Genomic DNA, 24723 nt, shown 5'->3' with positions numbered 1-24723 from the left:
GCACTCATGGTGACACTGAGGCATAAACTGTCTCCTTCATCCCTTCATGCATTCCTAAATGACTGACTACCTATTGCTCCTGTGGAACTGCGGCGGTTTTTTCTCCCACCTCGCTGAATTATGACAACTTTTAAGCATTACATTTGCGTTTTGCATTGCTTTTCAGGAAACGTGGTTTCCTGTGATGTGGACCCCAGCCCTTTGTGCCAGACATGGGTACTACAAAAATTGCACTGACTGTGACAGACTGCAAGGTGGAGTCTGCATCTATGTCTATGTCTGTAGCGAACCTATGCCCCTTGAAACACTTTTGGGAACTGTGAGGACAATGCAGGAAGTTACCATCAGCAATATATACGTCCCTCCAGACGATGAAGTTTTGCACCACGTATTAGCTGCACTTACTTCTCAAGTCCCACCCCCACCCCCATTTTTCCTACTTCTGGGTGATTTTAATGCATCTAACCTTGTTTGGGGTGGAACCAAGATTGCTGCTGTGGTAAGGCTTTCAATGATCTACTAACTCACCTCAGCTTTTGCCTCCTCATTACAGGTGCCCCCATTCACTTTAGTGTGGCATATGACACACACTGAGCCATTGATCCCTTGGTTTGCAGTCGTGGTCTGCTCCTTTATATCCACTGGTAGTGACCACTTTCCACTCTTTCAGTCCCTACCCCAGCATCGCCTGGACACTTGCCCATATGGGCTCTTACCAATGCTGAATGGGATGCTTTCAAGTGCACTACAACTGTTGAATCTCCTTTGAATGGGACCACCATTACTACCATTGTTGCCCAATCTGAATCTTGAATCCCTTGTTCCTCAGGTTGCCCCAGTGGAAGTCAGTGCCTTGGTGGTCAATCAGAATCGCTGTGGCCATTAGAGACTGTAGGTGGGCCCTTCAACATCATAAGTGCCATGGATTTCTACAGCACCTCATTACCTTGAAACAGCATCGTGTTCAGGTCTGTCAGCTCATTGAATGATGGGAGTATTGGGAACGATACATCTCCACCATTGCACAAAAACCTCTCCTTCCCAGGTCTGGACCAAGCTCAGATGCCTTTATGGATATGAGAGTCCTGCAGGTATACATGGAAATTCTAGATGGAACTGTATATGCCGATCCACACATAATTACAGAATGTCTTGTGGATCATTATCTTTGCACCTCTGCATCTGAGAATTAAACAGTGGTGAAACGACAATTCCTATCTCTCGCTCCACACCAATCCGAGCCATATAGTGCACCCTTCAGTGAGTGGGAATTGCTCAGTGCCCTTGCCAATTCTCCTGACTCAACCCCTGGGGCAGACCACATCCATTCCCAAAAGCTTAAACGTCTGTCAGTGGATTATCAGTGTCACTTCCTTGCCATTATCAACTGAATCTTGAGCGATGGCGAGTCCCCATCGCAGTACCAGTTAAGTATGATCATCCCAGTGCTAAAGCCTGGTAAGAACCTGCTAGATTTGGGCTGTTATCGTCCTATCAGCCTCACCAACGTTCTGTGCAAGCTGCTTGAATGTATGGTGAGCTGGCCATTGTGTTGGCTCCTCAAGTCTCAGCGTCTTCTGGCTCCCTCCCAGGGAGGTTTTTGGCGAGTTCGCTCCACCACTGACAACTTACTCTACCCGGAGACTGCCATCTGATTGGCCTTCTCCTGGCGTCAGCACCTGATTTCCGCCTTTTTTGGTCTGACGAAAGCCTACAATATCACTTGGCGACACCACATCCTCTCTACTCTGCATGAGTGGTGTCTTTGGGGCCCGCTCCCGATTTTTATACGGAACTTTTTGTCACTACGCATTTCAGAGCTCGAGCTGGTGCCTCACACTGTCCGCCTCACATCCAAGAGAATGGGGTCCCAAATGGCTCTGTCCTGAGCGTTCCAATCTTTTTAATCATCGTTAATGGTCCTCAATATCTCACCACCTATATGCTGATGATTTTTGTATTTCCCTTTGCTCCTCTTCTGTTGGTGGCTGAACGTCGACTGCTGGAAGTCATACAAAAGGTGCAGCAGTGGGTCCTCACTCACAGGTTTCAGTTTTCAGCTGTCAAGACTTGTGTCATGCCCTTCTGTTTTTGTTGTACTGCCATCTCCATCTGGAACTTTACCTTGATGCCCAACTACTTAATGTAGTGGAGACATTCTGCTTTTTGGGAATGGTCTTTGATACTTTTTTTAACTTGGCTTCCCCATCTTCGTCAGCTTAAGAAAATGTGCTGGCAGCATGTTAATGTTATTCAATGCCTGCACCTCAACGAATTGGGTGCTGATCGCCCTACACTGCTGCAGCTGTGCAAAGCACTTTGCAGTCCCTTCTTTCCTATGGATGCCTGGTGTGTGGTTCTGCTTTGCCCTCAGTATTCCAACTGCTGGACTCTATACACCACTGTGCGACAGGAGCTTCCTAAACCAGCGTCCTAATAAAGGCTGGTGTTCCTCCATTGCGAATTAGGTGACAGCAGTTACTTGCGAACTATACTGCCCATATTCATTATTCGCCTTACCATTCAAATTATGATCTCCTTTCCCTAATATGGCTACTCATCCCTGACAACAGCAGCGCAGATTGGGGATGCCAATTGCAGTTTGTGTTTGCTTCTTACTGATCTCGACACTTTCCTTCTATCACTTTTCTATGTGTTCACTTCGTGGTCCATACCACAGCCACTGGTTCTTCTGGACCTATCGCAAAGCCCAAAAGGCTCAGTTCCACCTGTGGCCTCCATGGCAGTTTTTCTCTATTCTTGGTGAGTTCCAGGACTCAGAAACAGTCTACACACATGGCTCAATGGCTCTTGTTGGCTTCGCTTATGCTCACGTTGGACATGCTGAACAGAGCTCCTAGCTGGTTTGCTTCAGTGTTTTCACTGCACAGTTGGTAGCTATCTCTTGCACTCTTCAGCATATCCATTCCTGCGCAGGTGAGTCCTTCGTCATCTCTAGTGACTCTTTAAGTAGCATACAAGCTCTCAATCAGTGCTTCCCTCACCACCCTCTGCTGTTAACTATCCAGCAGTCTCTTTGTGCCCTCGGCGACAGCGGACATTCAGTGACCTACAATAGGACCCCAGGACATGCTGGGATCCTGGGCAGTGAACTTGCTGTCAGGTTGATCAAACATGTTACCAGTAAACCAACTCTAGAGATCTTCCCACTGGAGACTGATCTCCAGTTGGTCTTATGCTGTTAAGTTTTCAGGATCTGGGATGCTGAATGTCACACGGTCAGTACACCAAATAAACTATGTGTTGTCAAGGAGAATACGAATCTGTGATAATCATCCATGCAAGCTACTCGAAGGGAGTCTGTTGTCCTTTGCTAACCCCACATCGGCCGCACCTGGCTAACTCATAGACACCTCCTCCGTCGCTAGGACGTACCTCAGTGTTGCTGTAGGTCCCACTTGACTGTCGTCCTCATCTCACTGGACTCCCCTAGTTTAGTTGCTCTGCAGTGGACTTTTAACCTTCCCATCACACTGTTAACGGTGTTGGGAGTCAGTCTTAACAGTTGACATCGTTTTACGTTTTATTTGTGAGGGTAATTTTTATCACACAATCTAATGGTGAGCATCTGGCTTTTTCTATCTTTATTTTAACTCTTCCTCACTCTTTCTTTGCTGTTTTTTTAGCCTTGGTGTTCGTATTTTCCCTGTCCAAGTTCGTCTAGCCTTGTCTTTAAGGCTGGAGGTTTTAGTGTGTTGCAGAGTGGCTCGCTCATCCTTTATTCCTGTTGTGATCACCCAGTCCTGGCCATCTGCTGCATTGTTCTGATACCATCCACTGTTTTTTTCTTTTAGTTTACGTTTTCCACTTTTGTTAGCCTTTTTTGTTTTCTTCTTCAGTGTGGTTTCGAGTCAGTCTTTCACCTTTTACTTTCCCGAAATCGTTTTGGTAATGTTTTCAACCTGAGAGCTGTTTGAATGTTGGGTAATGGACAGATGACAGCGTAGTTTGATCCCTTTACTCACCACACCAACCAACCAATTAAAACTGCTCTCATAAAGAATCGAACTCAATGCAGTTTTCGTAGTACTATAGCTAGGAACATGTCAGATCTATTGCCAGAATGTACAGATATATTTTATATCAGACCTCAGCTTGTAAATCACATCCAGCGAGAATGATAGTTGGGTTTGACAATGCATATGACTGAGTGAAAAACAATTTTTAATATGACTGTGAGCAAAATGCGATTTAACGGATGAGTGACTAACATGATATACAGTGTTATAATTAACGAGGCATCCACAGTCATCCTTAGTCAGCATCTTATGACACCACTATACCCAGATTATTATGGGATGTCTGCTGCCAGCAACATCACATGCTACTGATTTTAAATCACATCTCGTAATATGACAAGGACTTCAGGTTTCCAAGATGAAGAAGATATGTAAGGAAAATGCTCATAAATCAGTTTGCAGTTCAACAGGAACTAAAATTTGCAGAAAACTGCACACATTTGAACAGCAAGACCAGTAATTGACTACGAAACAGTTCCAGCTCATAAAACTAGCCTAAATATCATCTCCATAAATGTAACAGACGAGAGGATGCTTGCGGATCTTATGTATTTTCCCACAATACGCTTTGAGTTAGTTAGGAACATAACCGTATGTCAGTGCTTGAAAGGGTAGACGTCTGTGACACAAAAATTACTTATAAGATACAAGTGGTAACTTTCATGAAGACTTATACCATTGGTAAAAGTATTTAGCAGTAGTATTTCTACTGTCCACAACATTTCCAAACAGAACAAAGGCAGTGGTGTATTCCTTCATGTGTAATGACAGCACCTTCAAGACCATCTTTAGTGTCACAATGCTACAGGACATGCAAATGTTGGATCTCAATCCATGGAACTGAACGTCACGAAAGACAAGAAATTATTGCTATGTCCAAATGCATTCTCATTCCATATGAAGCATCTAGCAGATACACTTCGATCAATGTAGATCTAATAAATCACAAGCTAGATTCTGTTTCTGAGTATTAGTTGGACACAGTTTTTTTTTCAGGGAATAATCTAAATAATCCCTTGCTGACCACAAAACTCAGAGCCAGCAGGTAGGAGGTAATTTGTGATAATGTTCCCGTCACAGATAAATTATACAGTTTCCTACCCCTCCAAGTTTACTTTGCCTGCAATTCTGAATAGTAGACAAACGATGAATGGAGCTGCATGGTGGAAAAAACATGTTCACCAACAGAGCAACTTACAAACACACGGAATTCAAGTGCATTCCTAAACCGAAATATACTGATCACTAATGCACTAAAAGAAAAGAAATCCTATTAACTGTCTCTCAAAGTGAAAGATTAAAAAATCTGTTAAAGTGTCTGTTCATGCTAAGCAGGAAATCTAACTTGCGGTCGTGATGTGAAACAAAATTTAAACTGTCACTAATGTTCATTACATTACTTTGCAAGTTCACCTTTTCTGAGTGGTTTTCCAGGATATCATTTCACTTCAGTGCATGTTCATTGTTTTCAGTGTGATTGGCTTCTTCTTTCTTAGTGCATTAGATTAATTTCACTTCAATTATTGCTTATGGCACATACTGTCTCTCAAATGGTTCAAGTGGCTTGGAGCACTATGGGACTTAACTTCTAAGGTCATCAGTCCCCTATAACTTAGAACTACTTAAACCAATCTAACCTAAGGACATCACACATATCCATGCCCGTGGCAGGATTCGAACCTGCGACAGTAGTGGTCGCGCGGTTCCAGACTGTAACGCCTAGAACCGCTCGGCCGCCCCAGCCGGGTGCCTCTCAAAACTACTTACTATAACTGAATTATATTTTTATAGTAGGTTTGTGTTCCTGCTACTTTCATGAGGTGAAACATTATTTTTCATCACTAGAGAGGAAAAATTGTGTGCCAAAATTATAAATGAAAACCACTGTTTTGAGAATCATTCGGCAAAAAGTCTGTTAAGTATAACAAATATTTTATAAAGTCATTGTTACATTTCAGAGTGAATCATAAGTTACCCCATTTCCTGTTAGTATTCTACGTACAGTAATCCATATGCAGAGAGCAAACTTTTAATTTATGGGAGCACAGTCAGTCCCATGGTTTGAGATCCTACATCTGCATGTACTGTAGCATTGTGACACTAAAGGCAGTCTTGAAGATGCTGTCATTACATAGAAAGTGACACACCACTGGCTGTGTTCTGTTAGGAAATTTTTTGGGCAGTGGAAGGACCGCTGCCAAATACTGAAAGAATTGGGAGTGACTCATTATTACTAACAAAGTTTATATGTATGTAATATTTGTCAAAAATATGAGAGAAAATGCTAGGAAAGCTTATGACGTGTAGTTTTCAGTTTCATGCATGCAATTTTGGGCATGGTTGGCAGGTCTCCACCATATCCATTGTACATCAGTGCTAGAAACACCATTCAACAAATTGACTGCTACACCACACCCCATCAGAGATCACTCGAGTATAGGTGGCTATCATCGGTTCACAGCTGAGGCACGCCCATGCGGCGTGGTACCACTACCAGCCCCAATAACCACACATATGAAAGGCAAAGACTCATCGCTCTGTAGAAGTTGTGTGTGGCTGCTTCAGCAACAGATTTAGAGTACAGAGTAGCGGATCATTTTTTAACAGCGAAAAACTTTGTGGCACAGAAGCCCACATACGACTGATCTAACAGAATATAGAATTACAGCATCTTGTCCACCCAGAAAATCTGTTGGATTGGAGGAGAGGGGATCATGCACTGGGTGTACTCATGAGGCAACGAGCTGTAATTAAAGTGGGGATTCCATAACATATTCAGTAGTAATGAGAAACCGTAGTAGATTAAGTGTCTTAAATCGTCACTGCTTCTGGTCAGGTTATAAATGATTACCATTAAAGTACCAGTAATGATAGATTAACGCCTGTTTGTGAAGCAGCTTCCACAGCTCCGTATTAAATTGCCCAAACAGCTCAGTCTGGCTCTCATCTGTAGGAGTTTTTTGAATCTGGAGATGTGACTTTGACGTCTGTCAGTGATTTGTGCATTTAAAAACAAAGTAGCACTACTTCAAACATTCAGTGTCACACCGTGGGTACACCTTCACCAGACTACACACACACACACACACACACACACACACACACGCACACACACACAAAACACACACACACACATTCAAACATGTGTGCGAGGCAAACATAAATACACTGCCTTCACCAGGACCACACCAAGTTAAGCGCTGTGGGAGTCAAAAGGGCTTCAGAGCTGTTGGTTCCTGTACAGTCATTCAGGATTCACGTCTGTTTCTCTCTATATAGAAAACATCCATTATTATCTGATGCAGTTATCAGAACTATAAAATGAGTTTTGAGTATGTCAACTGTATGATTTTCAATAGAATCAGCAACATTTGCAAATCTGTCTGCCCAAAATATTTCTAGAAAAAGGAATTATGTATTTTATCGATCAGCGGATATTGGATTCATTATTTTAATACGTCATTTACCAGAATAATGGAAATAATTACTTCTTAATTGACTTTAGTTTCAAAAAATGTTACTAAATTCTTCCCCTGAGCACATGCCGCACAGTGCGTTGTATCAGCATGTAGGTATTTTCGTTTAGACCCGTCCTAGCGAGATTGTCGCATGTAAATTACATACTTCAGCACTTTCCAGGAAACAAGATTTACTTTCCAACGGTTGTCATATCGAGACAAGTTCATTAAACTTTAATTTACTCTCATGATCTCGCTGTCGCCTTAAGGCGCATCACAGCCAGAGGAATATAAGACGAAAGTTTCTCTCTCTCTTTCTCTCTCTCTCTCTCTCTTTGTCTCTCTCTCTCTCTTTCTCTCTCTATGTGTATGTTTCTGTGTGTGTGTGTGTGTGTGTGTGTGTTTGTTTGTTTGTTTGTTTGTTTGTGTTAGTTCCTGTGTGTATGTGCATCTGTCAATGAGTGTGATTGTGTGTAGTGGTAGAGGAGTCCAGTTTGGTATTATTGCTGTATCCGAAACGTAACTACTAAATGGTTTCCTGGTTAACAGTAGCTTTCTCTGTTTGACGAGTTTGTGTCAAGAAACTTGTTGATAATTGGGTTTACTTTTGTTCCTGTAATAACAGAAACTTCTCTTTAAATAGCAGGAGACGTCATTAGCATTATTTGTCACATTTGCAAGTGTCAGAGAGGACTGCTGCACACAGAGACGTAGTAATGGCTGAACAAAGTGGAAGGCAACAACTTCTATAACGACTGAATTCTAAGGTCAAAAATCTAACGATCACGAATTAAAGTGACAAAATGTGATAACTTTGTATCTTGAGAGTTGGAGTGTAGGAATTTTTTGTGGAGAGTGCATGAAGAATTTGAGAGGATGACGTAACTGTGCATCTGTACGTTAGTATAAAACAACTTTCTCAGTGTTTTGTATCACAGAAGGGAGATTTATCAGTTGTCAGAGAGATGAGTTATAGAATTGGTTACAGTTGTACCACTCTGATACGTTTCTTCATCAGAAGTGTGTGTTTGAACAAAAGTACGAGAATTTCTGTGTTTTGTGTAGGACCCTCTCGGCAGCGGAGAAAGGAAGGAGGCTGATGAAGGCAGCTAGCGATGGGGCAGTGCAAGAGCTGCAGATGCTGCTGGCAGCTGGGGCTGATGTGGGTGCGACGGATGGGAACAAGAATACTGCGCTGCACTGGGCAGCCTGGCAGGGTCACGTGGAAGCGGCGAGCTGTCTGGTGGGGGCTGGCGCGGAGGTGGGCGCCGGGAACTGGGTCCAGAACACGCCGCTGCACTGGGCTGCATGGGGCGGCCGGCCGGCCGTGGTGAGGCTGCTGGCGGCGGCCTCTGCAGACCCCAATGCCAGGAATGTGGACGGGGACACGCCGCTGCACTTCGCGGCAGAGCATGGCCGCACGGAGGAGGCGATTGCACTACTCGATGCAGGGGCTGACAGTGGGAACAGGAATCACAAGGGGAAAACCGCAGTGGACCGCGCCAGGCAGTTCAACCACCAACACTGGATAGACAGGATAAGACGAGACTAGCAGTACAATACACACCTCTGAAGTAAAAACAACGCTAGTCTACCAAAATCACAACAGTAGCGACAATGTGAGATTCATATAAACTAATGTGTGTAGCAAGAAGCGAGTTTCCTTCCATGAAAACTCAACAATAATCGAAACGTATATCATTAATAATAAACATGTTTTTAACTAAATTCATTATTGTAAAGTAATTGGTAAGAATATGCTATTACAAATAACACCACCTCCTGTGTGGCAGTAAGGCGCTGTACTGTTGCGGTAAGTTGTTGGACCACAGTAACAATAAATCTTTAATTTAATCAAGAACAATTCATTTATTGAGCCAACTGTGCAGTTTGTAAACACTGCCAGTGCAGGTCGGCCAAGTATGACTTTAAGTAAACAGTTATGATGAAAGTCCAAAGACAGTTGTCTGAACAGAAAAAGAGCATGTTGTATTGAGCAGGAACATCAGTCATCCCCAAGGAAACCCCAGAGGCTTAGTTTGTGCCTCAGCATACTGTAATACAGTATCACAGTTGCTGCCGAAAAAATAACAATGATTACTCAAAACAAACCATTCCTCTTACAATACCATATATATATTACAGCACTTCTTAAAAACATCAAGAATTTTCTTATTTGCCAAGACAAGCATTTACAAGAGAAACACACACTCACTAATTATATCCATGTCTTGCGGAGATGAAAATGTGTTCACAATGCAACAATTTCCAAAATTCATGATAAGGCATACACCCACAGAAATTTTCATTGAAGGAGTCCACATCATGAAAATAAATCATCTTTGGTAAAACAATTACTGATTGGTTCTTCCATGTAGTATGCTGCACAAAGTGCAAACCGTAAGAAATAAAAGGTAAAATATTATTAATCTGACCTTAAGAGACAATGTAACAATATATCAAGCAATGCTCAGAGCTGTATCCCATCTAGAGTAATTTAAGATTATGTTTACATGTTATTCTAAGCCAATTACATACATGAAAAACAGTTTTGCATCACCCCAGTTTCCAGAACTCCTGAAGATAGATGTTGACTTTGGCTACTGTATCACAGACACAGTCTATTTTACTGTTCAGAGTTGTCTATACCCGCCCAAAGATGTAAACAACCATGTATGAGCAGCGCCTATTAGACGGACGGAGTCCGACAGCTGATCAGTTCCAGTCATTCCACCAAGAAGGAGGTACATGGCTAGTGTTGTCTGTAGTTCAACCCTGCCTAGACGGTCAGTACTGCGGTCTGATTGCGTTCGCAATTTTTCTTTGTGTCACGAAGGGCTCTCAAGAAGGGAAGTGTCCATGCGTCTCAGAGTGAATGAAAGTGATGTTGTTCAGACATGGAGGATATAAAGAGAGAGAGGAACTGTCGATGACATCCCTCGCTCAGGCTGCCCAAGGGCTAGTATTGCAGTGGATGAGCGCTTCCTACGGATTATGGCTCGGAGTAACCCTGACAGCAACGCCACCATGTTGCATAATGCTTTTCGTGCAGCCACATGACGTCGTGTTACAACTCAAACTGTATGGAATAGGCTGCATGATGCACAACTTCACTCCAGATGTCGATGGTGAGGTCCATCTTTGCAACCACGACACCATGCAGTGCGGTACAGTTTGGCCCAACAATATGTGAATGCATCCCTCAGGAGTGGCATCACGTTCTCTTCACCGATAACAGTCGTATATGCCTTCAGTCAGACAAGTGTCAGAGATGTGTTTGGAGGTGACACAGTCAGGATGAATGCATTAGATACACTGCCCAGCGAGTGCAGCAAGATGGAAGTTCCCTGCTCTTTTGGGGTGGTATTATGTGGGGCCGACGTACACCACTGGTGGTCTTGGAAGGGGCCATAATGGCAGCATGATACGTGAATTCCATCCTCCAATCGATAGTGCAACTATATTGGCAGCATATTTTCGAGGCGTTCGTCTTCATGGATCATAATTTGCGCTCCCATTGTGCACATCTTGTACCGATTTCCTTCAGCATAACGACATCGCTTGACCGAGTGGCCAGCATGTTCTCTAGACATGAACCCAATCGCTCATGCCTGGGATAGGTAGTGCGGTTTATGGACGACGTGACCCTTGAACCATTCTGAGGCATCTACGCCGAATCGCCATTGAGGAGTGGGACAATCTGGAGCAACAGTGCCTTGATGAACTTGTGGGTAGTGTGCCATGACGAATACAGGCACGCATCAATGCAAGAGGACGTGCTACTGGGTATGAGAGGTACCGGTGTGTACAGCAATCTGGATCACCATCTCTGAACATCTCGCTCTATGGTGGTTCAACATGCAGTGTGTGGTTTTTATGGGCAATAAAAAGGGAGGAAGTGATGTTTATGTTGAGCTCTATTCCAGATTCTGTACATATTCCGAAACTCTCCGAAACCGAGTTGATGCAAAGCTTTCCTTGATGTGTGCGTTTTAGCTGGTCAAGAGGCATCAGATAAGGCGCTCTTGCTTAACTTCTCTCTGTAAATAAATGAATGTATGAAAAGGAACTTCATATATGTCGGTCAAATGTGACCATACATATAATTTGACATAAACTTCTACCTATTGTGTGAAACTAGTATATAAAAAGAAGACGAAAATAAACTTAAGTAACCAATTGCTCTAACTGGAACGACTTAGCAGAAGTCTTGTTGGGCAGAGTAGTGCCCAACAGTCAACAGCGTTCCACAGGTTACAAACAGAGTAAAGTTAACACTACGCTGGATACCTGTAGGAGGCTCACGAGGAAGAGTAAATAAGCTCACTATGCAATTAATACACACTGGCCTACGGTTACTATTAAAGGAAACGTAACATATCCAAATACCTCAATTACGATACGAACAAAGAATGAGTGACGGTGGATAAACAGTGTTAGGTGGATTAGTACAATTTTGAAGTTAGCCAGACTCCTCTTTAAGACAAGTAATGACCTTGGTCACAAAACCTGGCTTAGGCCTGTACTATTCGTATTTTTATTTAATAATGGGCATTTATACTAGATCTTAAGTCACTGGAAAGAATAGTAGGAATTAGTACACAACAACAAAAATAAATAACAAGCAGCCAAATCAGTAGTTTTCTCAGAACAGTCCATCAGTTGGCTCACACTAAAACATATTGTAAACCAGAGCATAGGTCTGTAAGAGAAGCGCGGAATACTAACACAAATCAATCACAACTAACGAAATCTGCAGTTAACACCGAAGATCAGTTACTCTCACAGCCCATGAATTGACCACACAGAAATGTATCTGAAGTTCCACCACTGCATGCAATATATAACTGCTAAACTTTGTACAAATTGACCAGGTAAAGGCGCCAGCAAAATCATAGAGGAGAACATTAACTGAACAAAGACAGAGGTGGAACCAGAATGTGATGGATTACTCCGATGTGAAACCAGCACTTGGTGAGACATATCAAGTGTCACAGTTAATTAGAAGAATCGCAGTATCGGGCAGTCCAAAGCATTTTCCTTCCGCCTAAGGCCTGATGTATTAATCACACAGCTCCATTGGTCACCTACAATCCAAGACTCTGCAAAGTCCAATAACCGCAAACACAGCAATAATAGGACCCCCTCAGCGTCCGTGACTCTGACTACGAAATTCTCCATTGGCCATGTAAAATTGTCCTTCATGTGCCCAAAATACCCTGTGCTCGGGCACCTACAGCTGACCAGCGGAGCTAGGAACTCTTAGCTTAGCTGGAACAAAAAGAGTGCGCGTCAGCTACTGATACACACTGGTGCCAAGAAAACAGAACACGTGTGTGGCACATCCATATTACTGGCATATGAACTTTATGGTTAGAATGCATTTTCACTTCAAATCTAAGACTACTTCTGTGTGTGCAGACGATGCATTAATTGGCGACCTCTGTTATAATTTACATTAATAGCAATATTTACACCACTTAGTTCTGATCCCAGACTAAATTTACTCATGTGTCAGCAGTAGAGATGGTTTGAAAGCTAGTGTATTCATAGCACGGCGTTAGTACCAATATTTGCACCATATCGTTTGCGCATAATATGAAATAATATAATAGGTTTATGTTTATTTACAACGAATTGTAGAAAACCGTTAGTAACACGTGTCCCAACAGAGCTGTAAAACTGTAGTTCCACAACACATTACGATGTGTGGGGTGAAATAGACCTTCACGGTGACATTGCAGGGTGCTGCAGCATATTTTCCCTTTTTCAATTTTTGCCTTCCATCCGTCGTCTGTGCATCTCCCTGCACCAGGCGTCACAGCGGCAGAGCGCCTGCAGGTGCCGCAACTCTGACAGGGCGGGTGCCCTAGTTAGCAGTGTGATGAACTGCAGAAAATGTACCACTTGTTCAATATGCAGATTGAATAACATTTGGGATAGGCTACAACCCTGTCTCACTCCCTTCTCAACCACTGCGAGGGCTTTGTGTATATCTTGGCTACAATAATTAATTCAATATGCTTTTCGTAGTTGCTTACCCGCACTCCTATTTTTTAAATCATCGTTAATCCTACTGCTGCATTACCTCTATAACCCTGTATTCACCTTACCAGAAGTTTTGTTTCTCCTGCCAAAGAACGTCGCTAATTCCCACTATATCCAGTTTTAACCTGTCCATTTCCCTTTCTAAATTTTCTAACCTACCAGCCCGATTAATGGGATCTGACATTCCACGCTCCGATCTGCAGAACGCCAGTTTTCTTTCTCCTGATAATTATGTCCTCCTAAGTAGTTCCTGTCTAGAGATCCGAACGGGAGACTTTTTTACCTGAAGAATATTTTACCCAAGAGGGCGCCGTAATCATTTAACCATGCAGTAAAGCGGTGCCCTCGGAACAATTACGGCTGTAGTTTCCCTTTGCTTCCAGCCGTTCGCAGCAACAAGGCCGTTGTGGTTAATGTTACAAGGCCAGGTCAGTCAATCATCCAGACTGTTGCCCCTGCAACTACTGAAAAGGCTGCTGTCCATCTTCAGGAACTACACGTTTGTCTGGCCTCTCAACAGGTACCCCTCCATTGTCGTGGCATCTACAGTACAGCTATCTGTATCGCTGAGGCATGCAAGCCTCCTCGCCAATGGCAAGGTCCACGGTTCATGGGTGGGAAATGGAATATATTACACATTAAAAATGAAATTGATAGCATCTTCACTTCATCATGCACACATTTTACCATCCAAATAAAGTTGTCAAAAGGATAGAAGTTCCCATTAAGGCAAAAGTGAAATTGCGACCTATGAACACAAGACACAAATTTCACAAAGATACACATTAAATGGGACCCACCCTAGGCAGAATGGTGCAACGGAGGCGGTAATTTAAATAACAGAAGTACAGGAAATAATGTGCTACTTTTTCCATAAATGAAGTAAATAATTCTGATTACGTTAGTCATACGTCAGCTGAGTTGCTGATAACCATACTGATGGAAACTGAAAAGCTTCTGTGACTCTCAGTGAATGGTAAAGCGTAATATGTCTCCCAAACGTTTGTAAAAATTAAGCTATCATTACCTACTGATAATGAGGCTTTCATACTTCAGTTGTACAGCTGTTGACCTTCAGTTTGGAAGTATCAACCACATCTACATTTACATGGATACTCTGCAAATCAAATTTAAGTGCCTGGCAGAGGGTTCATCGAACGACCTTCACAATTCTCTATGGTTGCAATCTCGTATAACGTGCCAAGAACCAGCACCTGTATCTTTCTGCACGAGCTCTCAGTTCCCTTGTTTTGTCGTGATGATCGTTTCTCCCTATGTAGGTCTGTGTCAAGAAAATATTTTCGCATTCGGAGGAGAAAGTTGGTGATTGGAAATTCGTGAGAAGATTCCGTCGCAAAGAAAAACCCCTTTGTGTTAATAATGTCCTGCCCAAATCCTGTATCATTTCAGTGACACTCTCTCCCATATTTCGTGATAATACAAAACGTGCTGCCCTTCTTTGAATATGTTCGACGTACTCTTTCAATCCTATCTGGTAAGGATGCCACACCACTCAGCAGTATTCTGAAAGAGGTTGGACAAGCGTAGTGTACGCAGTCTCCTTAGTAGATCTGTTACATTTTCTAAGTGTCCTGCCAATAAAACACAGTCTTTGGTTAGCCTTCCCCACAACATTTTCGGTGTGTTTCTTCTTATATAAGTTGCTCGTAATTGTAATTCCCATATTTTCCCTTTCATGTCGGGCAATATGGATGGGCAAATCACTCGCTCAAACTGTCCAGAACGTTCGCCAAACCAATCGTTAACATTTGTGGCCCCCTGACATGGGGCATCGTCATCCATAAAAATTCCACTGAAGTTTGGGAACATGAAGTCCGTGAATGGCGACAAATGGTCTCCAAGTAGCCGAACAAGATCATATCCAGGCAATGGTCGGTTCAGTTGGACGGCAGGACACAATCCACTCTATACAAACACAGCCTGTAACATTGTGGAGCCATCCCCAACTTGCACAGCGCCTTGCTGTCAACCTGGGTCCGTGGTTTCGTGGGGTTCGCTCTTAACAACTGAAATCTGGACTCATCTGACCTGGTCGCGGTTTTCCAGAAGTCTAAGGTCACAAGAGAGGTGGTGCATGCGATGTCGTGTTATTGGCAAAAGGCTAAATTCTCCACCACTGTCCTATCAGATAAGTTCATCGTACGTCTCACAATGATTTCTGCAGTCGTTTAACGTAGGTTAGCTTGTCTGAGAATACTGACAACTCTCCGCAAACGCTGTTGTTCTTGGTCGTTAAGTGAAGGTTGCGACCACTGCGTTGCCCGTGGTGAGAGATAATGCCTAAAATTTGGTATTCTCGGTTCAGTCTTGACACTTTCGAGCTCGCCACATTGAATTCTACTTCCCAAATATAATGTCTCATGCCTCTAGCTGCAACTACTATTCCGCGTTCGAAGTCCGTTAATTACAGCCATGCGGCCAATCACGACGAGAACCTTTTCACACGAATGAACTGAGTATAAAAGACAGCTCTCACAGTGCACGGCGCTTTCATACACTATGTGATCATATGTGTCCGGACACCTCCAAAACCACTCGTCTCTCATATTACGTGCATTGTGCTGCCACCTACTGCCAGGTAATCCATATCAGTAGTCATTAGAAATCGTGGGGTGCTCCGTGAAATTCACAGGCTTCGAAGGTGGTCAGGTGATTGTATGTCACTCGTGTCATACGTCTGTACGCGAGATTTCCACACTCCGAAACATCCCTAGGTCCGCTGTTTCCGATGTGACGGTGAAGTGTAAACGTGAAGGATCACGTACAACACAAAAGCGTACAGGCTGACCTCTTCTGTTGACTGACAGAAACCGCCGACAGTTGATGGGGGTCGTAATCTGTAATAATCAGACATCTATCCAGACCATCACACGGAAATTCCTAACTGCATGATGACTCACTGCAAGTACAATAACAGTTCGGCGGGAGGTGAGGAAACTTGGACTTCACGGTGGAGCGGCTGCTCGTAAGCCTCACACCACGCCGGTAAATGCCATATGACGCCTTGCTTGCTGTAAGGACCGTAAACATTGGACGATTCAACAGTGGAAAAAGCGTTGTGTGGAGTGACGATTCACGGTACAAAAATGTGGCGGCCCGATGGCAGGGTGTTTGTATGGCAAATGACCGGTGAACATCATCTGCTAGCGTGTATAGTGGCAACGGTAAAATTCGGAGGCTGTGGTGGGATGTTGTGGTTTTTCATGGAGGAGGCTCGCACCCCTTGTTCTTTTGCGTGGAACTATCACAGCACAGACCTATATTGATGTTTTAAGCACCTTCTTGCATCCCACTGTTGACGAGTTATTCGGAGAGATTGATTGCATCTTTGATCACGATAGGCCAGCCGAGGTGGCCTAGCGGTTCTAGGCGCTACAGTCTGGAATCGAGCGACCGCTACGGTCGCAGGTTCGAATCCTGCCTCGGGCATGGGTGTGTGTGATGTCCTTAGGTTAGTTAGGTTTAATTAGTTCTAAGTTGGCTCTGAGCACTGTGGTCATCAGTCCCCTAGAACTTAGAACTACTTAAACCTAACTAACCTAAGGACAGCACACAACACCCAGCCATCACGAGGCAGAGAAAATCCCTGACCCCGCCGGGAATCGAACCCGTGAACCCGGGCGTGGGAAGCGAGAACGCTACCGCACGACCACGAGATGCGAGCAGTTCTAAGTTCTAGGGGACTTATGACCTCAGCTGTTGAGTCCCATAGTGCTCAGAGCCATTTGAACCATTTTTTTTCATCACGATATAGCACCTGTTGATAGCTCCGACTTGGTGCCAGGTCTCACTGACCGACAACGACACCTCTCCTCAGAGCAGCTCTCCGTGAAGAATGCACTGCCATTCCCCAAAAGACCTTCCAGCAGCTGCTTGAACGTATGCCTGCGAGAGTAAAAAATGTCATCAAGGCTAAGGGTGGGCTAACACCATATTGAATCCAGCATTACCGATGGAGGGCGCCACGAACTAGTAAGTCAGTTTAAGCCAGGTGTGCGGATACTTTTGATCAGATAGTGTACCTTGTGTACTTGATACTACCGCCACCTGTATATGTGCATATCGCTACCCAATGACGCTTGTCGCCTCAGTGTATGTTCACTGAATGATTATCAACAAAGAATGACCTCGTATATGGCAGGTTGAAACGATTTCGATCACGCTTTTCTACCAGAATACCCCGACAGCAATAGATTAACGGCCGCAGATGCATGCAGTATGTCTTCACACCCGAAAATATTTTGATTCGGTACTACACCAAAATTTCTTAACTGAAATAAAATCATATGAGATATCAAATGAAATTTGTGACAGGACTCAGAATTTATTGGTAGGGAAGACGAAGCATCTCATCTTGGATGAAAATTATTCGAGGTAAGTAGGAATAATTTCAGGTGTGCCAAGGGCATGTGTACCCTTCACTGTGTTTATCGGTGAAAAGGCATGACCTATACAAAGTTTCAGGTTTTGAAGATGATACAGTTATCTACAATGAGGTGCAATACGATAGAAAAATTGCGCAAATCTCAGATTTTGAAAAGATTTAATAGTGGTACATAAGTTAGCAGCTTTCTGTAAATGAACAAAAATATGCATCTCAAAAACTGGAAGAAAATAGTACTGTTTGATTTCAGTACGAATAATTGAAAAAGGTATTCAGTCGACTTACAGTATTATGTGGGGTAACAGTTTATAGAGCTACCAGCATAACGATAACAGGGACTCAGTCAGAAGTTCAGCAAATGACAGTCTTTGGTTGATTGGCAGGATACCAGGAACACTCAGTGATTCTACAATGGTGATTGCTTGTACCTCACTTACAATCTGTACTTGGATATTGTTCTAGTATCAAGGATCCATAGCAAAAAGAACAAAAGGGAGATATTAGAAATTTAGAGAAACGGCTGCAGAAGTGATCACAGATTTTTTCATCCATGCCACAGAAATCCTGAAAAACTGGAACTGGCAGATGCTTGAAAATGGACGCAAACTCTGTCTTGAAAGCTAACCCGAAAGCCTACAGACGTACTCCTGCTTGAGAATACTAGGAATATCCTACAATCCTCTACATGAGGGACAGTGAAGTGGAGATAGACTAATTACAGCAAGCACGGATTCAGTTGAGCAGTCATTCTGCCAGCACCACATATATGATTTGAACAGGAGGAGCTCTTTTATGTTGTACAGTGGGAAGCACATACTGCCACGAAGCTCAGCGGTTTTTAGAGTGGGGATATTGCTGCAGAAATGTTCATAAGCCCAAGTGCACAATGCACAGTAAAACACAGAGTATACTACATGCAACTACTGATTCAATTTATTGTCTTTTATGCCTGCTGCGTTGGGTATGTCTATCAACGACAACACGTAATTACATTTCTAAAAGCCATGCTGCAGCAGATAGTTTTATTCGTTACAATAGGCCTGCTATGATAAATAGCTATCGTCAGGTTATCTGCAAGTACTTGGTACATCATTTGGTACAATGCTCCTACAATTAGAGGTAAATTTTGATTGGAAAACATGATTATAATTTTTTTTCTGCATACGTCAGATGGGTTTGACAACCATAAGTTATCGTGGTTCTATCACTGTCTCTTCGTTTTTATTTCATTCCATTAGTGCTCTTGGAGTAATACCGGTTGGTTTTACTAGATATGAATTATTATCTGATGTAATTTTCAGATTGTCTTCCATTTCTTCTGAGTAACAATTATCTGACAGCATATTTAGCAGGCGTACCAGCGTTATTTTATGGTTACAATCAGTTTTGTTTGTCATGCTGTAACTGCAGTAGTCTTTACTACTGGTATCATGAGTGTACAGGGAAAAAATGGTCTCATTATCAGTATTCCAGAGGTCTTTGCACTGATAAACAAAGCAGCCATATGAAGTGTAGCATAATTTACCATAAATACATTTATATGTATCCAAATAGGGTTCATGGAAAATTTGTCTTGTGGGGTTCTCAACCGCATGGCTATCAGAGCCCAATCTTTTCACTGTCTGGTCTCGCCATTTCCCGGATGATGATGAAATGATGAGGACAACACAAACACCCAGTCCTGAGCCAAAGAAGATCTCCGACCTCGCTGGGAATCGAACCCAAGACTCCGTGATCCAAAGACAGCAATGTCAACACCAAGAACTGGGGATGTTTTTACAAATAGTCCCACCGACTTACCTACAACTCGTTTCCTGCCTACCGACACGTCTGCCTGATAATGACCGCAAACAGTGGGTCACTGCCCTAGAATACGAGTAAGTTGCAGTTCAAATAGTTCAAATGGCTCTAAGCACTATGGGACTTAACATCTGAGGTTACAAGTCCCCTAGACTTAGAACTACTTGAATCTAACTAACCTAAGGACGTCACACATCCATGCCCGACGCAGGATTCGAACCTGCGACCATAGCAGCAGTGCGGTTCCACACTGAAGCGCCTAGAACCGCTCGGCCACATCGGCCGGCTAGGTTGCAATAGTATGTTGTATGCGAATTATTATTGATATGCACAATACTTTGAAGGAACCTTCCAAACAAATGTAATCGATCCACGCCCCATGGTGTGTATAGAATGACAAAGTTGATAACAGATAGTGTGACATTAATTTGCAGCCCACAGTAGTGTCACAGTTTTGATGACTGTAAAAATTTGAAAGGTGGGGAGTGAAAATACATCCAAAATTCCAAGGAAGTGGCAGTACCAGTTATTTGTACAAAATATTGTGACACACGAGGCAGAAGAATGGACACTGACAATGTGAATAAAAGAAAGGGTCCACTGAGTACAAATGATATATTTGATGAGGTGTTGCTGTCGACAGAAAAAGAGAACAGACCATATGATGAGGATATCAGACAAGTTACGGAAAGAGATTCAGTATTTATACTGATGCACCCGTGCTCTTGGGATAGCATCTATGATTAGTAATCAAAACGTCCTCGGTCCCTGGTTGGAAACAAGCCATCACTCTAGTTTTGATTAATAATCAGCATTGGCGGCCGAAGACTTCTGGCATAAGAAGTCAAGCTCATTCTGCCAATGGCCTTGTCAAAGAGGGCGCAGGAGTGGACAGAGGTTCATGGTACTCTCTTGTCCTTGATGTGGGAAACCGCCCCTAAAGGCGGAACAATCAGCAATGATCAACGGCATGAGGATGCAGAAGGTATAGAACTTGTGAACTGTAATTGAAAAAGTGCCGTGATGATCTCTCCATTGGCAAAATAATTCATAATAGTCCCCCATTTGGATCTCTAGGAGGGAGGGGGGGCGGAGGCGGACTGCCAAGGGGGAGGTGACTATGAGGGAAATACTGAATAGGCAAGTAAACGATAACGTTCCACGAGGGTGGGAAAGGAATGTCAGGAGCTTTAATGTGGTAGAAAGCTAGAAAATCAGAAAAGGGAAATATAAAGTCTCAATCTAGATATAGATGGTATCAGTTAAATGGAAAGAAGACAAGGATTTCTGGTCAGATGGGTATAGAGCAATATCACCAGCAGCAAATGGTATGACGGGAGTAGGATCCGTTATGAGTAGGAAGGTATGGGAAAGAGTGTGTTACAATCAACATATCAGTGATAGGGCTGTTCTTATCAGAATCGATAGGAAACGAACATTGACAACGATAGTTGAGGTATACATGCCGACATCGCAAGTTGAAGATGAAGATACAGTAATATATGAAGATTCTGAAAGTGTAATGCAGTACATACACGGAGATGAAAATATAATAGTCATTGGGGACTGGAATTCAGTTGTAGGGGAAGGAGTAGAAGAAAAGGTTACAGGAGAATAGGAACTTGGGACAAATAATGAGGGGGTGGGAAGACTAACTGAGTTCTGTATTAAATTTCAGCTAGTAATAGCGAATACTATGTCCAATAACCACAGGAGGAGGCAGTGTACTTGGAAAAGAATGGGTGATACAGGAATATTTCAGCTAGATTGCATCATAGACAGAGATTCCGAAGTCAGATACTGGATTGTAAGGCGTACCCAGGCGCAGATATAGACTAGATCACAGTATACTAATGATTAAGAGGAAGCTGAAGTTCAAGAGATTAGTAAGGAAGAACCAATACACCAAGAAGTGAGATACGGAAGTACTAAGGGATGACGAAACACTCTTGAAGACTACAGATACAGCAATAAGGAATAGCTCAGTAGGCAGTACAGTTGAACACGGATGCACGTCTCTAAAACGGATAATCACAGAAGTTGGAATGAAAAATGTAGATTCAAAGAAGGTAAGTGCGAGGAAACCATGGGTAACAGAAAAAATACTTCATGAAAGAAGGAAGTACAAAAATGTTCAGAAAAATTCAAGAATACAGAAATACAAGTTGCTGAGGAATGAAATAAACAGAAAGTCCAGGAAAGTTAAGACGAAATGGATGCATGAAAAATGCGAAGAAATCGAAAAAGAAATGGTTGTTGGACGTCAAAACAACTTTCAGTTACCTTAAAAGCAAAGGTGATAGCATAAAGAGTGCAATGAGAATTCCACTGTTAAATGCAGAGGGGGAAGATTCGTCTGATGTGATAGAAGAAGAATCAGGAGTCGATTTAGAAGAGATAGGGGATCCAGTACCAGAAAAAGAATTTAAGAGAGCTAAGGTAGAAAGGGTAGATAACATTCCATCAGAATTTCTAAAATCACCATCAACAAAACGACTGTTGACGTTGGTGTGCAGAATGTATGAGTGTGGGGACATGCCATCTGGCTTTCGGAAAAACATCATCCACATAATTTCGAAGACAGCAAGAGCTGACAAGTGTGAGAATTATCGTACGATCAGCCTAACAGCTCATGCATCCAAGTTGATAACAAGGATAGTACATAGAAGAATGGAAAAGAAAATTGAGCATGTGCTAAATGACGATCTATTTGGCCTTGGAAAATGTAAAGGTAAATGACAGGTAATTCTGACATTGCGATTGGTTCTGGAAGGAAGATTAAAGGAATATCAAGACACATTCATAGGATTTGTCGACCTATAAAAAGCGTTCGACAATGTAAAATGGTGCAAGATGTTCGAAATTCTGAGAAAAATTGGGGTAAGGTATAGGGAAAACGGGTAATATACAATATATAAAAGAGCCAAGAGGGAAAAATAAGAGTGGACGAACAAGAACGAAGCGTTCTAACCCAAACGGATGTAAGACAGGGATGTAGACTTTCCCCACGACTGTTCAATCTGTACACCGAAGAAGCAATAATGAAAATAAAAGAAGGGTTGAGGAGTGGAATAAAAATTCAGTGTGAAAGGATATCGACGACACGAATCGCTGTCGACACTACTACCCTCAGTGAAAGTGATGAAGAATTGCAAGGTATGCTGAATGCAATGAACAATCCGATGAGTACAGAATATAGACTGAGAGTAAATCGAAGAAAGACGAAAGTAATGACAAACATTAGAAATGGGAACAGCGTGAAACTTAACATCAGGAGTGATGAAGTTAAGGAAATCTGTTAGCTAGGCAGCAAAATAACCAATGATGGCTCTATCAAGGAGGACATCAAAAGTAGACCAGCACTGGCAAAAGGGGCATTCCTGGCTAAGAGAAGTCTACTGGTATCAAGCATATGCCTTCATTTGAGGAAGAAATTTCTGAGAATGTATGTCTGAAGCACAGCACTGTATGGTACTGAAAGATGGACTTTGGGATAACCGGAACAGAAGAGAATCGAAGCATTTCCGATGTGGTGCTACAGACGAATGTTGAAAATTAGGTAGACTGATAGGGTAAGAAAAGAGGAGGTTCTGCGCAAAATCGGAGAGGAAAGGAATAGGTAGAAAACACTGACAAAAAGAGAGGACGGCATTATAGGACATCCGTTAAGACATGAAGAAATGACTTCCATGGTACTGTAAAGAGCAAAAACTGTAGAGGAAGCCAGAGACTGGAATACGCCCAGACGTAGGTTGCAAGTGCTACTCTGAGATAAAACGGTTGCAGAGGAGAGAGGAATTCGTGGCGGCCGCATCAAAGCAGTCAGAAGACTGAGGGCACCCCCCCCCCCCCCCATAAAAAAAATGTTCCTGATTATATGAAAGAAACAACTGAAGCAATAGGACCACTTTAGACATGTGGATGGTAACCTGTGGCATGGTGGCTGTATTAAGCTTCCTGTAACTGTGCTCATTTAGGCCTGTACGTTCCACAAATACAGTCTCTCGTCTAGGGCGACGAACATTAATTCGGTCAAGAAAAGATGTAGAAAAATCGACTGAAGCATTCGTGTCACAAAACTGTATAATATTAAGTATTGTTCTGCTGTAGGTTTGTTTCACATGTGGGATTTAGATTCACTAAGTAACTGAAGTAAGCACTTTGAAAAACATATGTTTCATGTGTTGGCATAAAGTCACAAAAACAGTCACCAAGCTTGTAACACGCAATGCACAGTACTTGTTACAAATGTCAACGTTAGTTTAAGGCAATCAGTCCTTACGCTCTAACCCGCCATTCAACTGAAGACTATCTTCATAGTGCCCTACATGGCGATTGGAAAGGATAGATAATGGACGAGAATAAGAAGGAGAATACCGTTCAGTAATAATGGTCATGCAGCAGGATGACTTTCCGTATCCGTGTCAGTTACAGTGCAGAGGCTATAGTTTTTATTTACAAAATTCAATTTTCATAACAATTTGCTGTGCTTGAGTCTCTTTATTTGGCAGGAATAGCTCGTCATACTCTGCATTTTCTTCAGTTTTGGAAGGTGCAAGTGTAGTAAAATACTTCGAGAATGTTATCGATCTGTCGAGACGTAATTAAATACGCAAATTGATCGGATTTTCCTATCGTGTGCGCAGTACCGCCACAAACATCAACATAAATCACCACATGTAGCTACACTGCTATAGATCGCAATCCCAATCTAGCACTAAATATAGTCAGTCCAGCCATATGTGATAAAACAACAGTTTCTTTTGACGACGCATTAAACGAGGGTCATTCAATAATTATAGAGACAAATTGGTCTGGAGAAAATAACGTTTATTTTTTCGCAACAATACTTTTTCTACTTTTCAAACATAATTCCCTTGAAAATCTACGCACATGTGCCATTGGGCTACAAGATTTTTCATGCCGGCTCCCAAGAACTATTTACCTTCATCTTTCAACCAATCTCCCAAAA

At 42.7% G+C, this 24723-nt stretch overlaps 1 protein-coding gene across 2 annotated transcripts in view; it reads left to right on the top strand.

Annotated features, from left to right (window-relative positions):
- Positions 1-24723, top strand: part of LOC126108676 (poly [ADP-ribose] polymerase tankyrase-1-like) — a 232661-nt gene that overhangs the window by 43861 nt on the left and 164077 nt on the right. Inside the window, exon 6 of one of the 2 annotated variants that reach the window (XM_049913987.1) lies at positions 8564-9226. The exons of the other annotated variant lie outside the window; for it this stretch is intronic. Within the exon in view, the coding sequence (XP_049769944.1) occupies positions 8564-9050 (487 nt within the window). The 3' untranslated portion in view covers positions 9051-9226. Of the gene's footprint in view, positions 1-8563; positions 9227-24723 lie in introns of those variants that run through there. 2 annotated transcript variants of the gene reach the window in all.

This window comes from Schistocerca cancellata, chromosome 11 (assembly GCF_023864275.1).
Source record: "Schistocerca cancellata isolate TAMUIC-IGC-003103 chromosome 11, iqSchCanc2.1, whole genome shotgun sequence".
In the NCBI taxonomy this organism is placed as follows: domain Eukaryota; kingdom Metazoa; phylum Arthropoda; class Insecta; order Orthoptera; family Acrididae; genus Schistocerca; species Schistocerca cancellata.
The sequence above is the reverse complement of the archived record's forward strand: the minus strand, read 5'-3'. Positions and strand labels throughout refer to the sequence as shown.